Source organism: Amphiura filiformis, chromosome 5 (genome assembly GCF_039555335.1).
Source record: "Amphiura filiformis chromosome 5, Afil_fr2py, whole genome shotgun sequence".
Classification (NCBI taxonomy): Eukaryota; Metazoa; Echinodermata; class Ophiuroidea; order Amphilepidida; family Amphiuridae; genus Amphiura; species Amphiura filiformis.
Genome location: NC_092632.1, coordinates 78,579,601 through 78,594,466, shown reverse-complemented (window position 1 = coordinate 78,594,466; position 14,866 = coordinate 78,579,601). Strand labels below are relative to the sequence as shown.

Sequence of the window (14,866 nt, the reverse complement as noted above, 5' to 3'; positions counted from 1 at the left end):
ATTGTATGTTGTCAGGATTCTATAACACAGCCCCTGAATCTACAACATGTACACTCACCTTACTAGGCCTACCAATGAGAGGGTTACTGGCACACCTCTGATTGATAACATCTCGTATCAGATGTGTCTGTCCATTGTATGCTGTCAGGATTCTATAACACAGCCCCTGAATCTACAACATGTACACTCACCTTACTAGGCCTACCAATGAGAGGGTTACTAGCACACCTTTGATTGATAACATCTCGTATCAGATGTTTCTGTCCATTGTATGTTGTCAGGATTCTATAACACAGCCCCTGAATCTACAACATGTACACTCACCTTACTAGGCCTACCAATGAGAGGGTTACTGGCACATCTCTGATTGATAACATCTCGTATGAGATGTTTCTGTCCATTGTATGTTGTCAGGATTCTATAACACAGCCCCTGAATATACAACATGTACACTCACCTTACTAGGCCTACCAATGAGAGGGTTACTGGCACACCTTTGATTGATAACATCTCGTATCAGATGTTTCTGTCCATTGTATGTTGTCAGGATTCTATAACACAGCCCCTGAATCTACAACATGTACACTCACCTTACTAGGCCTACCAATGAGAGGGTTACTGGCACACCTCTGATTGATAACATCTCGTATGAGATGTTTCTGTCCATTGTATGCTGTCAGGATTCTATAACACAGCCCCTGAATCTACAACAAGTACACTCACCTTACTAGGCCTACCAATGAGAGGGTTACTGGCACACCTTTGATTGATAACATCTCGTATCAGATGTTTCTGTCCATTGTATGTAGTCAGGATTCTATAACACAGCCCCTGAATCTACAACATGTACACTCACCTTACTAGGCCTACCAATGAGAGGGTTACTGGCACACCTCTGATTGATAACATCTCGTATCAGATGTTTCTGTCCATTGTATGTTGTCAGGATACTGATGTTCTCAGCTGGGTACCCACATAATCTCATATACATGAATACCGCCACCACATATTCTGCCTCTGCTAGATTCTGCCAAGTTAAAAGTGATAATGGAAAACTATTAGTGATATTCTGTAAACTATCAATCATACATGCAGGAGCTAATGCAGTATCTGAATATACATTTCCTTTAACGACACCTATACCAATTCCTACCATCCAAATCATATTTGTTTTGATTGCAAACTATATTGCACCACACCACAGTAACACACTATAAAGTGAATTGATTTGGGTAACAGAACACTTGTTGTCAAGTGTAGACCCTAAGGGATTTAAGAACTTGAAATGCTTGTCAATAAATGTCCTGGAAATGGCATCAAATTTACAATTTCCTTAGTAAATTAATTGAAATCAAACTTCCTCCTATGAAAATCAAACTTAAAATCCTACAAAGGGTATCAACATCAAAGTTTCTTTCTGCAGATGTCTCACACAAGGATCAGAAATAAGGGTTGATTCTATCATCTTTAGGTTATAAAATAAAGGAGCAGCTTTTACTACATACTTTGTCCCCCAAAAGAGCCACCTTCGGAACTTTCGGGGTGAGCATATGTTCCCAATGTAATGATATAGCCCACGACTATTATGTATTGTTACATTATGTACCATCACTTTTCTTCATGTTCATGATATGAAGTGTAACGTTCACAGTATTATGAAACATTTACCTGATAGAAGTAGGGATTGGGTTCTGACTCCCCCACACCATTGAAGTCTTCTACATTGATCAGTTGGAAGTCAAAGTGGAATCCTGGATTGGCCATATGGAACTCTGGCATCAGATGGACATGGGACAGGTTACCCAGCTTCTTGTAACGCCAATTGTACAGGGTAGCAATACTAGGTGCAGCAGAAAGTAGGAAAATAAAGAATAAAACTTATTTACAATTTCACATCACATAATAGAGATACTGTGTGGTATAAAGATGAATTCAAGTAGGGTAGCAATACTGTGTGCAGAAAATAGGATCATACAATAATAAAATACCACACAATATAATTAATTTACAATTTCATATCAGAAACTAGAAACACTGTTGCATCAAATTAAGATGTGTCAGAGTCTCTGGGCCATATTTTTCCAGATTTGGTAAGTTTGCTTAAATAATGCAGTTTATTTCCACAGGGTAACACATTGACCTTATGAGCAAATGAGTCATTAATATTTCCATATGTATTGCAGTTATTGAGTTATGACAAAAAATAGGCCAAAATTAAAGTTTCGCTATTTCCCCCTCCCAGGAAAAATCATGCATGTACATGGGGGAAAATAAAACCCATTACAATGAGCCCTGGGATGTCATGAATTGATCTCATACCTTTCCCTGTGAGTGTGGGCTTTATTTTCTCAATATTTAAGTACAAACACCACTAGCTCAGGCACTGCTGCAACACGCCTTAAGTCAAGTCAATGTTTACAAAATATGTGTAGTTACAACAATCATTCATAGAATGATTCAAATAGCCTCTGCAACATCCCCTTACCTTGGCCTGGCTCTGCCCTGGGCATCCAAGTCTACAGTGGGCACTCCAAGACGTACAAATCTGGTGAAGAGACTCTGTTCCATGTTGGAGAATTTCTGGAATGCCATGTTCTTAATGACAGGTGGTAACTGATGATGGTCACCAATCATGATCCATCGCTTTAAACGGTTAAAGCCATCCTCTGGATTCTGAGAAGAGGAATGGACAAAGGTCAAGGTAAGTAAAGACAAAAAAACCCTGAAAAACGCTATGTGGTGCTCCTCTTCAAAAAGGAATACAACTTTTACCTGCAGGTCAAAATTGAGGCATTTAGTTATGAATTCTATTTGCCCAGCTCCCAAGTGACACAACAAGTAAAACTATCAATACGAATATTAATAGAAATAACACAAGGGGGGCTATCATTTTCTTCAGATGAGGGTGTCCCAACACACTATGTGGTCATCTTGTGACTCCCCTACATTTTGGTCATCAAAAATTTTATGACCCTCCCCCCCCCCCCATTTTTCTTTCCAAAAATTATGACCCCTGGTATATTTGGGACCCCCCTTCCAAAGAAAATTATAGCCCCCCCTAGGCAACATGGTGCTTTGCATCTGTAGTCTTCATACACCCCTATTAATCATGACATTAATCTCTCACACAGTGGGTGTAGATTTCAAATGGCATCATACATTCAGCTAACCCCATTTGAAATTCACAATCCCTGTGTGTGGAAGATGAAGATTACGGTCATGTCTTCCATTAGGGGTGTATAAATATTAACCAGAAGAGCCCGCTGAAATCCATACACTCCCTTTTGAAATGCTCACTTCCTGCGTAAAAGATTAAGGCAATGTCATCCATTAGGGGATGTATTCAACTGCAAAAACCCATTTGATCCTGATTTTCTAAGATAATAAATAGCACAGAGCAATTCATGTGTAAGAAATACCCGGGGTTGGTATATTTTGAAAGTGAATTGAAGGGCAAGTTTGTCTTTTTCCCTTCATTTCCAATTTTCAATTGAGTAAGAATGATGCTTACCTGTAGTAGCAATGGAATGAATGTCTCAATCTCCAAAATCTGGGCCGACTCTTCCATCAAGATGTTGTCATACTGTCAACAAGATGTCAAAAATGTAATTTTATGCTGGTGTCACTCAATGTACTAATGTACTTGTAATGCTGATAATTCTACATGTCCTTAATTTCTACATTTTCAAGAGCACATCAGACATATCAAATTGAATCTGAATACGAGGAATATTCTTCTATCAAATAATTTTGTTGTTGTTTTAAAATGTGTGATATAATACGCATTTCATTATTAAAATTTGATATTTTTTATATGTACTAAAAGTGTATACAGCTGGGATGAAAAGCTGACCATCAATTGTAAATTTTGACCTATCATATTGAAGATATCATTCGTTTCCCAAAAAACATACATTTTTTGGTGTTTTGGGGGGAAAAATCTATATCTTCAATAAGAAACATCAAAAGCTTTTCATCCCAGCTACATACACTTTTTAAAGTGTATGTAGCTGGGATGGACATATGATGATAATTATGTCCTTAAAAGGACATATCATTAGAGGTTTCTGTGGCGTTGTTTCGGTTCTCAACCACAGGTTCCACTGATTTAAAAAAAAAGGTCATGTTCTCACCCAATGATCACATATTTTTTACATTTTGCTCTCACCGAATGCCAAAAATCATGCTCTCACCCAATGACCCCATATTTTTTACATTTTGCTCTCACCCCTTACTGCGAAAGTGCCAGCCCTACACCTATATCCATTTCATATTGAAGTGTCCCTCCTCCCCCAATTTTAAGATGAAAAGCATTGAGTGAGTTTTTCTTTATTTTTCATTTCAACATAAATCACAGATTTTAGTTTGTTTTTATTACAAAAGTTACTTGTACTGACTTCTGCATACTTCTGATGCACCCACTTATCCAAACTCACGCTTGTTCCACATACCTGAAAACTGACTTCCACTAAATCTCGCCTCTTGAGGGCAGCGTGCGTACAGGTCATGGCAATGATTTTAGCTTCCTTGATGAGTAGATACTTGGAGCGGTCCAATCCACTCCGTAGCAACTCAAATGCTCTGAACTCCTCCAACTGTTGGAATATCTTCTTGATGTGTCTGTAGCAGCCTTCAGCTAGGTCCATGTCCTCATCATAGGATTGGCCTTTGAAGACCGGCTGAAATGTTAAAGAGTAAGCAAAGATTTTTTTTTAAATAAGAAGTAAAAATGTTTTACAGTCATGCCTGGGTCAAAAGCCTTGTTTGCAATCTGTTTTTGACATTGATTGAAAATAGTAAGTTTATATACAGTCCCTCATTTCAAATCTTTAGTTTTGGTTTCTCTTTTGTTCAGAAACCAAAAATCAAGGGATTAAAAAGTAGAGCTGATCTGATCTGCAATCATAACACTATTATGCTGGGAGGACACAGTATAGGGTATATAACCAGAAGTATACAATAGCTTATTGTGCTAACATAATTATTATCATGATTGAAATCGGAAATCTATCCCACGGACGACAGTTGATGCTGTGGCATATTACACTCACGAGTTCTAGGCCTAGAAATCATATACATGCGCCAGATATTGAAGGATGGGGTGAGGTGGGGTGGGGGCTTTGTTTGTTCGCTTGAAACATAAACGATGCATGGAGATGATTTGATTATGAATTAGTTTATTATCCCCGGAAGCACAACCCATACCTCTTTAAGAGGGGGCTCCCCTCCCTATATAACCACCTCTTCCCTAAGTGACTTTCCCCCTCCTCCTCCCCTACATTCAATATCTTCATCTCGAGCTCTCCTCCCCTTCTCTTTCATTAATGCTCTCTCCCATCTGTTTCTCTTTCTCCCGCCCATACCCCCCCTTGCCCTCCCCACCCCCCCACACACACACACACAATCTCTTCTCCCCTCATATAATGGCCTTCCATCGATTCTGGTACATGGGATTAAGGACATGAATCGATTTTGTTTGTAGCACCTATACAATTACAATAGTGGCCCCTTTTGTAATGTCGAATGCAAATATTTCGATGGTCTATATTTTTTCACAGGTGAAATAGCCTAGGCTTATTCGATTTTGTAAACCACGTCTTTCAATGTAGATTACCATGCTCGATTTCTCTCCTCGTGAATATTGCACTGCGAAATTTAAACATTTCTTTGATGTACTTAGAGTAGGTAACTTCAAACCAAATAATTTTACAATTCACACCACTTATAAGAAACTGAAACCAAAACCGAAACTGACTGACACAAATGTTCAGTTTTTAACAAAAGATAGAAACAATGAGTTTGATATCTTATGATTCAAGTGGTTAGGCAGGACAATAGGAAACCACGTGACCAAAACCAAAACCAAAACTAAAACTAAACATTTGAAATGAGGCATTGTGTATTAATTTACTTTAAATTTTCAAAACATTTACAAAATATGTAATACTCATATTTTGTTATTTTATTTTCAATTTCCCCAAAATATTAACTGTAAAAAAACTGCCCCATTTGTGTCGTAAATTCTAACTCAATTTGTTTATTATCAACACATTTCTACACCCTTTAATATATTTCAGTCCTGGCTTTGAGTAATATTAAGGATCATCAAGGTACTGAAAAAGTGGGCATTTTTGTCTGTTAAATGTTTAGCACTTTGCTAATTTTAAATTGTTTCCGTCATTTTTAAATTTGCAATTCTAAATTTCCTTACATTGACCTATACACAAAAGGAATATATTCGCATGTTATTATTTTCATGGTAGCAGCTTGTAATGTGAAATCCACAAAAATAAATGTAGCGTGAAAATTGTCACTTTTGCAGTAACCTTGAGTGAAATCAAATCCTTCATAATGCAAAAAACTTCATATTGATGTTCCATTATTAATCAATTTTACCCCCATCAGGCACGTGCCGGGAGCTTTGGGGCTGCAGCCCCTGGTCTTAAAAAAAAAAAGGAGAGAGAGAGAGAGAGAGAGAAAGAGAAGGTAGAGAGAGAGAGAGAGAGAGCGAGAGTGACAAATCTGTTGAAATATATGCTTCGAAAATAACGTACAAATGTGTAAAAATGTTGCACCAAATGGCTCCATTGGGGCTTTCACTTTCAAAAAGTTTCTGCCACGCCGATGTTAAACCTTTCAACATTTTTCGTTCATACTTAAGCCCCCCACCCCCCGGGGACTCGGCTTCTGGGCACGCCCCTGCTCATGGCTAAGCTGTCCAACATTGCTGTTAACAGCCACCTTCACTCCATGCAGTTCCATACAAACACATTGATTACTACAATCTAAATTAAATCATCAGTTAGTTGCCTACTTTGTTGAGAAGCGAAAATTGAACATAATGCCTAGAAAACTAGAATTTCCAGTATCTACACATAAAACAATAACACTTTTTTTACTCAATTTTAACTTTCACTATCATATTTGATAGTATTTCCCACCATATTTTTCTTTTACTAAAGAAGGAACCGAGCTCTAAAAGCTGAATCTGTACGGAAACAATTTATTTTTTATTTTTATAGCTACATCAGACGTGAGGTGTGCTCTGAACTGAACTTAATTTCAGATAATATAAGCTAAAATTTAGCCTCATTTTTGTACTTGCTTTCCATTAAGGAAGGAATCAAACTATAAAGGCTTTTATCTGTACGCAGTGTAACAGTAGTAAAATTTATATTTGATTCTGTAGCTAATTGCGTCATAAGATGTTCTCTGAACCGGACTTAATTTCTGATTACATAAGACAAAACATAAGTTTCTTGTACTTGCTTTGTCGTGGTATGTGCTCTGAACTGGACTTCACTTCAGTTACTATATATAAAGCAAAATTTACGGGTTCCATAATTGTGTGGAAATTGCTCATAATTTTAACCTCCTAAACTATTGTGTACTGTGTGATATCTATCCCTGCTGTGAAGTTATAATTAAATAAATATGGCAAATCTTATGGAAAAAATCAAACTTGAAATAGCAACAGTAGATTTCAAGAGATATCATATTGATATTATAATTTAACGATTATTTTATGTTGCCCAAACATTGGGCACAAATATTTACTGGGTGGACATTTTGGGGCAACGGGAAGGTTGCATTTACTGAGTGGGTAAATTAATTTACTTGGTGTGCATTTACCCACCCAATTTATCTGTTATTTTTCTTCTCTGCCCTTTTTTTTTTAGGGGAGGGGTAACACCCCCTAGGTCTGTGCCTGCTCTAAGGTGACAGTTCCCAAAATATTTCTATATGCATCAGTCCCTATGAAATGAGGTTTTCAAGAAAAGGGATGTTGATGTGTTGAGTGCACTCAGAGTGTGCGAAATTAACATTGTGACCATAAGAAAGGCTCTTACACTAAGCATCTCACTTTTGAGCACAGATTTTTAATCTCACTACAAGGAAGTACCAAGAGACATGTTAAAATAGCCCCTGGCTGAATGAAAGTAAGTTAAAAGTTTTTTATTTCAAACTCTAATGGTGACCCGCAGGTCAAATTGCTAGAATTGTACATTAAACACAACTAAACAGACACAATGCAATTTGCAGGCAGCAGCTTAATCAGCGCCAATATTGCAACATTGAAACAAACAACTATACAAACATCCAATCAACCCAACCCCATCCCCAAGTAGGCGATGAGGATAAAGTGCCTTGCCCAAGGACACAACACGTTGGCACGAAAGGGGCTCGAACTCACAACCTATGTATTATGAGTCGGGCGTCTTATCCACTCGGCCACACATGCTCCCACTGGAGAGGGAGACAGATGAATGGAGATGATTGTGTATAATAGCCCATCATTCTTGGAGGCGGAGGGAGGGGGGGCACACACACTCTTCAACTATGAAAAACATAGTATTATTTTGCAAATTACAACATAATATTATTTGCCACTTGTAATTAATATGCATTGGAGCTTCAAAAATGTCAGTTCTCCCCACACATTTAGCAAAAGATTGTCCGCAGTGGCGTAGTGTCATAGGGGTCGGGGTTGGCACATGCCCCCTAATCGATTTGAAAATTTAGAAAATCCAACAGGAAAATTGCCAAAACACAGCATGTGCATCCCCAATCAGGCCCAGTGTCCCCTTAATCACCGTCGATGCCCCCCAAATTGGATGATTGATTCACACTACCCCACTCATTGTCCGAGGACATTACAATCATATGAAGGATTAGGAGCATCCTCCTTAGCAAATCTAACAATACTGTTTTAAGGTGGATTATTTTTTCTGTATCTTCAACAACAACACACAAACAATTATTCCTGGCAATTATTACCTGAGGAGCGTTCTCAAAGAACTTATGAAAGGGAAAGTGTTGCTGGATGTCCGCCGCATTGCCAGTGTTGCAATTTTGATGTTTCACATTACTCAGGAACTTTTCCCACCTGGATACCACCTGTATCAAGACAAATCACAGATTACATGGGTGATTCTCAAAAATGAAAGAGATTTGACCCAAAGAGTACCAACTCAAAAATGCCCTGTGTGCAGGGTTGGCTATTTTTTTGATTTTTTTTAAATAAAAAAAATCAATTTATTTGCTCGGATTTAAATCAGATTTTTTTTTTTCTAAATCAATTTTTTTTTTTATTCCAAGACCTGCTATACCCCATAAAGTCAAAAGAGACCAGTGGAATGCTAGACATAATGGATGGGCAATGCTATCAGGTATTTACAAAAAATCAAAACATGTTTTTACATGTGAAAATTTCAAAGAAAAAATTAGGTAAAATCATGTAAAAAAACCTGTTGAATTCTGCACCATGAAGATGAATTTTTAGCAATAGGTAAAATGACATGATGGAGGTAATTTATTTGTGTCCAAAAGTTGTAGAAGCATTAGTCAAAAATGAAAAAGTTGATTTAAATCGCGATTTAAATTGTGATAAATTGTGATTTAAATCAATTGATTTAAATCGTGCAACCCTGCCTGTGTGAATTGCTATATCCACCACATTGGTTTGCCGCTCATGGAGAGCAAATAGTGAACTTTTAAGCAGTTATCCGCTAAATCCAAAAATAACCGTAACTTTTTTGGAAAAATATTTAAATCAGCCTTTTTTTAAGATCCCCTTTTTAGCTCCCTGCAACCCCAAATAAATCCTACAGGGCTTGCTATTTATGCTTGTCTCACCTGATATAGAAAGAAGTGTCCTGCTGTCTCACACGTGTATGCTACATCTCCATGGACCCCAAGACTCTCTTGGAATCTCTCTACTTCTTGAAGTAGTTCCAAACGCCTGGCTAATACATAGTTGACACGCCCATATCTGAAGAACACATAAACAAACAAATAACACACAATTAATAAACATAAATCCTTACGTTAGGGGGAGAAGCTAGGACTGTCGCTAGACCTGTCCGATTGGACATTAGCCAATGCATATGGGGTATTCAGAGATTTGGGGGTCAAAGGTCATTAAGGGGTCATACCATGGCTGTGTTTGTGGTCTTAAGACTACAGCTATGTCTTGTTCTTTTTCAATCAGCTTGTACCCGGAGGGGGTTCTCCCTGGTTGAAGGTATACAGGGATGTGCCATGGTTTTTGAGTACCTTTTCAGTGATTTTGGTATACAGGGTGTATCAAAATGATTGGTGCCCAACAGCTTTGTCGTCTATAAAACGTCAGCTGCTTCTTCCAAATTCAACATCGGATCCTCTTGAAATAACTACAATTTGTAGTTTTCTAACCTTTTATTACATAAATCTATAAGGAGGATGTTAAACTGCATTTTGATGGGGCATTCTTGTCCATACTCACTGGACATTGATGGGTACCAATCATTTTGATACACTCTGTATTGATAGGTGGGTTTTCAGTGGAGAACAATGCGGCTTATATTAAGCAGGCACCCAGGCTTTTTTTACCCCATGGTTGCCTAGTTTTGGCTCCTGGTGTGTCCAATATTTTACATTACAAACTATAGGACCAGGAGCCATCTTTGGGACCAAGAGCTTATTTTAGCTCCTGTCCAGGCATACTTAATAATATAAGGCTCTGGCACCCAATTGGGCATATTTTGGTTAAAGTGCCCTTAAAAGTGCCCAAATAGAGCAAATTTGGGTGATTTTCAGGTGCTTTTTGTTGAAAATTGGTCTATTGATGATAGCAAAAACAGCAGAAGTAGGTAGAGAAAGACAGCATCCGAAAGTCTGTGTGGCACATCCCCGTCCAAAAATTTTTGAAGACCCCCCCCCGATAGAGTTCACTGAGGGGCGTGGTCTGAATTAATGCAGCTTTGATTCATCAGCACAAGCATTGTGTAGATTGCAATTGTGTCCTGGTTAGCCATAACACTCCCCATCTATCATTTTTCAAATTGGCTGTGCTGAAATCTTTGTAAATAGCTTCAAGGTCTAATATTTCCAAACAAAATTCAGCGCATTGTTATTATTCATATTTTAGTTCCACCTGAATTGGCATTTCTATTACATAATACAAGGCACTTACGTAATTGGTATTAAGTAAGCACCTTTTAACCTGACCTTCATACTGGAGAGAATTTAATTTCCTGATTTTTAAATGCATCTAGCCAGTAGACAAGACAGAAATCTTTTCATTGTGAAAATGAGAAGAAAGGTTTTACTCTAAATTGAAATTGTTACTCCAATCACGACTCATTGAGGACTAGTTCAATTACGCTACGTAAAAGCAGTCACTTAGAGGTCCCTGATAACTGATTACAATGGGCTCAATGAAGCATAATACACATGCAATATACGAGCGCCTCGGACTGTATTGGATGCAATTGTAGCAAAAAATAGGTCATCAGAAGATATGAGTAGACTATTTTACAAGTTGACCTCAAATGACCTTTGACTTTAGTGTGTGACCTTGAATACCACCATTACATGAGAGCTCCCATATTGTGCTGTGCAGCTATGGTCTAACTTTGGTTGCAATTTGATTTGAACTGTTAATGCGAGACCTGATTTGTCATTTTCAGCATATTTTACAATTGATCTCAAATGACCTTTGACCTCAGTATGTGACCTTGGATACCCCAATACATGAAGTTTGCCATAGTGCAGGTATGACCCAAGTTTGGTTATTAATCTGTTCATATGAAACCAAGCTTTACCAAATTAACTCTAAATATTATTGACACACAGATTAATATGCCATCCAGCAAAATTGGGCTATTCCACTTGAAATCCACACTACACCTGTGGAAGAGTTTGTAACTATCTTCCACAGGTGGAGTATGTTTTTTTAATGTAATTGGTCAGGGATAATCATTTTGAAACCCATACTCCCTCTGTATTATGGCTTTACCTATATCTTCCACAACTGAAGTGAGTATTTCACAAATGAAATTTATCCAATTTGTCTATTCTAATCAAAACCCATACTCCCACTGTGGAAGACTTCAGCTAAATCTTCAGCAGGGGGAGTGTGGATTTTAAATGGAATAGCCCATTGTTCTCATTTTCAATGAGGCATTTGATATTTCTGTCTTTTATTCTCATCACTTTCTGTTTTGTAATTAGAATCATCAAAGTATTTTAAATGATATACATTTTCATCGCTCGGTGGAGCTGGAAAGTATTCTTTAATGCAATACCATCTATCAAATAACACACACACTGGTAAGCAAGTTGTGTTCTTGAAAATGTCAATTCAACTGAAAATAGCAATTCAAATTTAGAGTCTTTGTTACTGAAGCTTATCTGTCTTTTGTACAAAATGCTCATCCCAATTCAAATGTGTAGAACTGTAGAGTATTAAATTAAATTACAACACTCATGCTCATTTTTCTACCTGTAATTTCTTTACATTGTAGTTAAAATGTATGATTTCCATCAAATTTTAATTGCGTTATTCTTTACTCAAAATGCTGAAATAATATTATTAATAACTGTCAGGAAAGCTGAAATAACAAGATAACGAAAGAAACCACACTGGCTATTTTGGCCATTTAAAAAAAAAGAAGAAAAAAAAAGCGCAATGATTTATAGTGCGCTACGCACAGGCACAACGCCTAGACGTTGATCCACAAGCCTCAGCACACTTTACAGGTTGTCGCTGACCACTACGGCCCACATCATTCAATTCAATTCAATTCAATTCAATTCAATTCAATTCAAGAAACATTTATTTCACAACTTCAAAAATACATAGTATAAATGACAAATGCCATAATTTTCAAACCAATTACATACAAAGCAAAGTAATGAATCCGATCACAGGCCCACTGATGACAGTCAAATGCGATCACGTAAGAACAAGCAACCTATTAAAAGGCAAGAGACAGGTCAAGAGTGGGCCTGAGACAAGATTATGAGGGGCATCAATAAAAACCTAAAATAAAGTTGTGGGGCAACACGCGGGGAGCAAGCTCGTGGGTGCGGGTTGCCGGCAAACAGTACAAACGAAGATACAAATACAAACAGGACAAGACAAGACCTTACAAAAAAAATAAGATGTGAACAGGAGTCAAAGAATAATTACTGGTAAACCGGTTTAGAAAGCAAATTGCTCTTAAAATGATGTTTGAAGGAGCTTGTGGAAGTGGCATTTTGGATGGAAATGGGAGTGGAGTTCCAAATGTTAACTCCATGCACTTTGATCGAGTTAGCAGCAAACCAAACAGCATTTCAGGGACTTTGCTGCTTCCAAGAGCGCACACCCTAGACATTCCACAAATAACCTTCGCATTTCGCAACCAGGATCAGCTCCCCGAGTTTCGTACGGGTTACAACGAGACAAATTAGCAGTGAGTTCCTTGTCGAGGGGAATTCCAAGCTAACTCTATTTTTCCACGAGAGAACGTACTAGGCACCGCCAGGGTTCGAACCCGCAACCTCTCGCACCATAGTCGAACGCCTTATCGATTGAGCTAACTTGACTGCTAAATTTAACATTCATTTGATGTCCATTATAATATTATAATAAGCAAAATAATTACAGGTATAATTAGAGTGCTGTGCTATGATTTTCATGATGTACAGGACACATACATTTCACCAAAATGTTATTTATATTTTGACACTTTTAAAGGATTCTACTATCTAGATTAAAAACATAGGCCATTTACCAAATTTGAATTGGACTACCCATATGGCTTGTCAGTTCCTAATAGCTCCTTTTTCAAATTAGAATGAGAGATCTGGAAAAAAAACCATGTCTGACATAAAACATGAAGTTGGAATAAAGTACATTATATTCCCATAATCAAATATGTCAATCTTTTAATGATTGATGATAGGAATCAATCTAAATAGATTGAAAAATAGATTGTTTTCACTCTAACTCTCTTTGCAGACTGATTTTACTATCTAATCAAGTGTTACTCCTAATGTACTGCCAAATGACATTTCAAATTGTTTTAGAGTGAACATTTTCAATCTTTTTTCAACTGGAAAGGACTTGTCCCTAATTTGGGATGGCAAAAGATTGATAAACAATGAAAATCAATCTTTTCTACTGAAAATTCAATCAAAAAAGATTTGCCCCTAACTTTAATCACTAAAAGATTGTAAAAGATTAAGAATCACTCCTTTTGATTGGAAAACAAAGTTTGAAAAATTTAAATCACCCGACTGAATATACAGTCAAAAATTATTTGTCCCAAATTTGGGATGGCTAGATTGAAAATTCAATCTTTTTGATTGAATATTCAATCGGGCAATTTAAAAGAGAAGGAAGCCAGATTCAGACACCATGTTCATCATACCAAACACACATGCCAAGTTGACAATGAAATAAGTTATTATGACCAAACTGCATATAATACTAGTTATGTACTGTTACATGCGTAGCACAGAAGGTACATGAATAAACAGAATTAAAATGTAGTATTTTCTTTCTTTTTGTCACTGTTTTTATATTTTTCATTTTTGAGTATGTGTTTGTGTTCAAACGGGATCAAAATTTGTAGAAGGGAAATTGAAAACATGTTTTCATTATCACTAGAAAAAGACATAAAAGTAAGCACAATGAAATCAATGTCTTCTATCTCTTGTCTTTAAACAAGTTCAATGTCTTCTACTTTTTATTAACTTTTCATTTCAGCACAAACTGTTCAGTATTTCTAGCCCCAGTGTCTATTCTATTTTGAGAATAAATCAAGGTAAAAAGGAAGAGAGAATAGTAGGAAATAAACACAAAAAGGTATATGCAGACATGATGAAAAGACAAACATACACACACAAATGAAAAATAACTGAAACTATGTGATTTGTAATTAAAGGCCTATTCCGTGGCTTGCTATTAACTCAAATTCTGACACCTTTGTTAGTGTCATAAATGTGCTAACATAGCCTGTTGGTGGTGAAGCCAAAAGTCGTGCGTTAAAGACAAAATAAGACATTTTACATGAATCTGTAATGTCTTTACTTAAAAGGGCATTTCGTGATCCAC

The 14,866-nt window shown here is 37.1% G+C and overlaps 1 protein-coding gene across 1 annotated transcript in view; it reads right to left on the bottom strand.

The window, feature by feature from the left end:
* The window catches only part of LOC140153775 (RNA helicase aquarius-like), a 78,456-nt gene that overhangs the window by 14,208 nt on the left and 49,382 nt on the right, over window positions 1-14,866 (bottom strand). The window contains exons 27-33 of the mRNA XM_072176629.1: window positions 9,637-9,772; window positions 8,779-8,898; window positions 4,452-4,679; window positions 3,512-3,583; window positions 2,486-2,673; window positions 1,669-1,840; window positions 857-1,027 (exon numbers count right to left, since the gene is read on the bottom strand). Coding sequence (XP_072032730.1) covers window positions 857-1,027; window positions 1,669-1,840; window positions 2,486-2,673; window positions 3,512-3,583; window positions 4,452-4,679; window positions 8,779-8,898; window positions 9,637-9,772 — 1,087 coding nt within the window. The remainder of the gene's footprint in view (window positions 1-856; window positions 1,028-1,668; window positions 1,841-2,485; window positions 2,674-3,511; window positions 3,584-4,451; window positions 4,680-8,778; window positions 8,899-9,636; window positions 9,773-14,866) is intronic.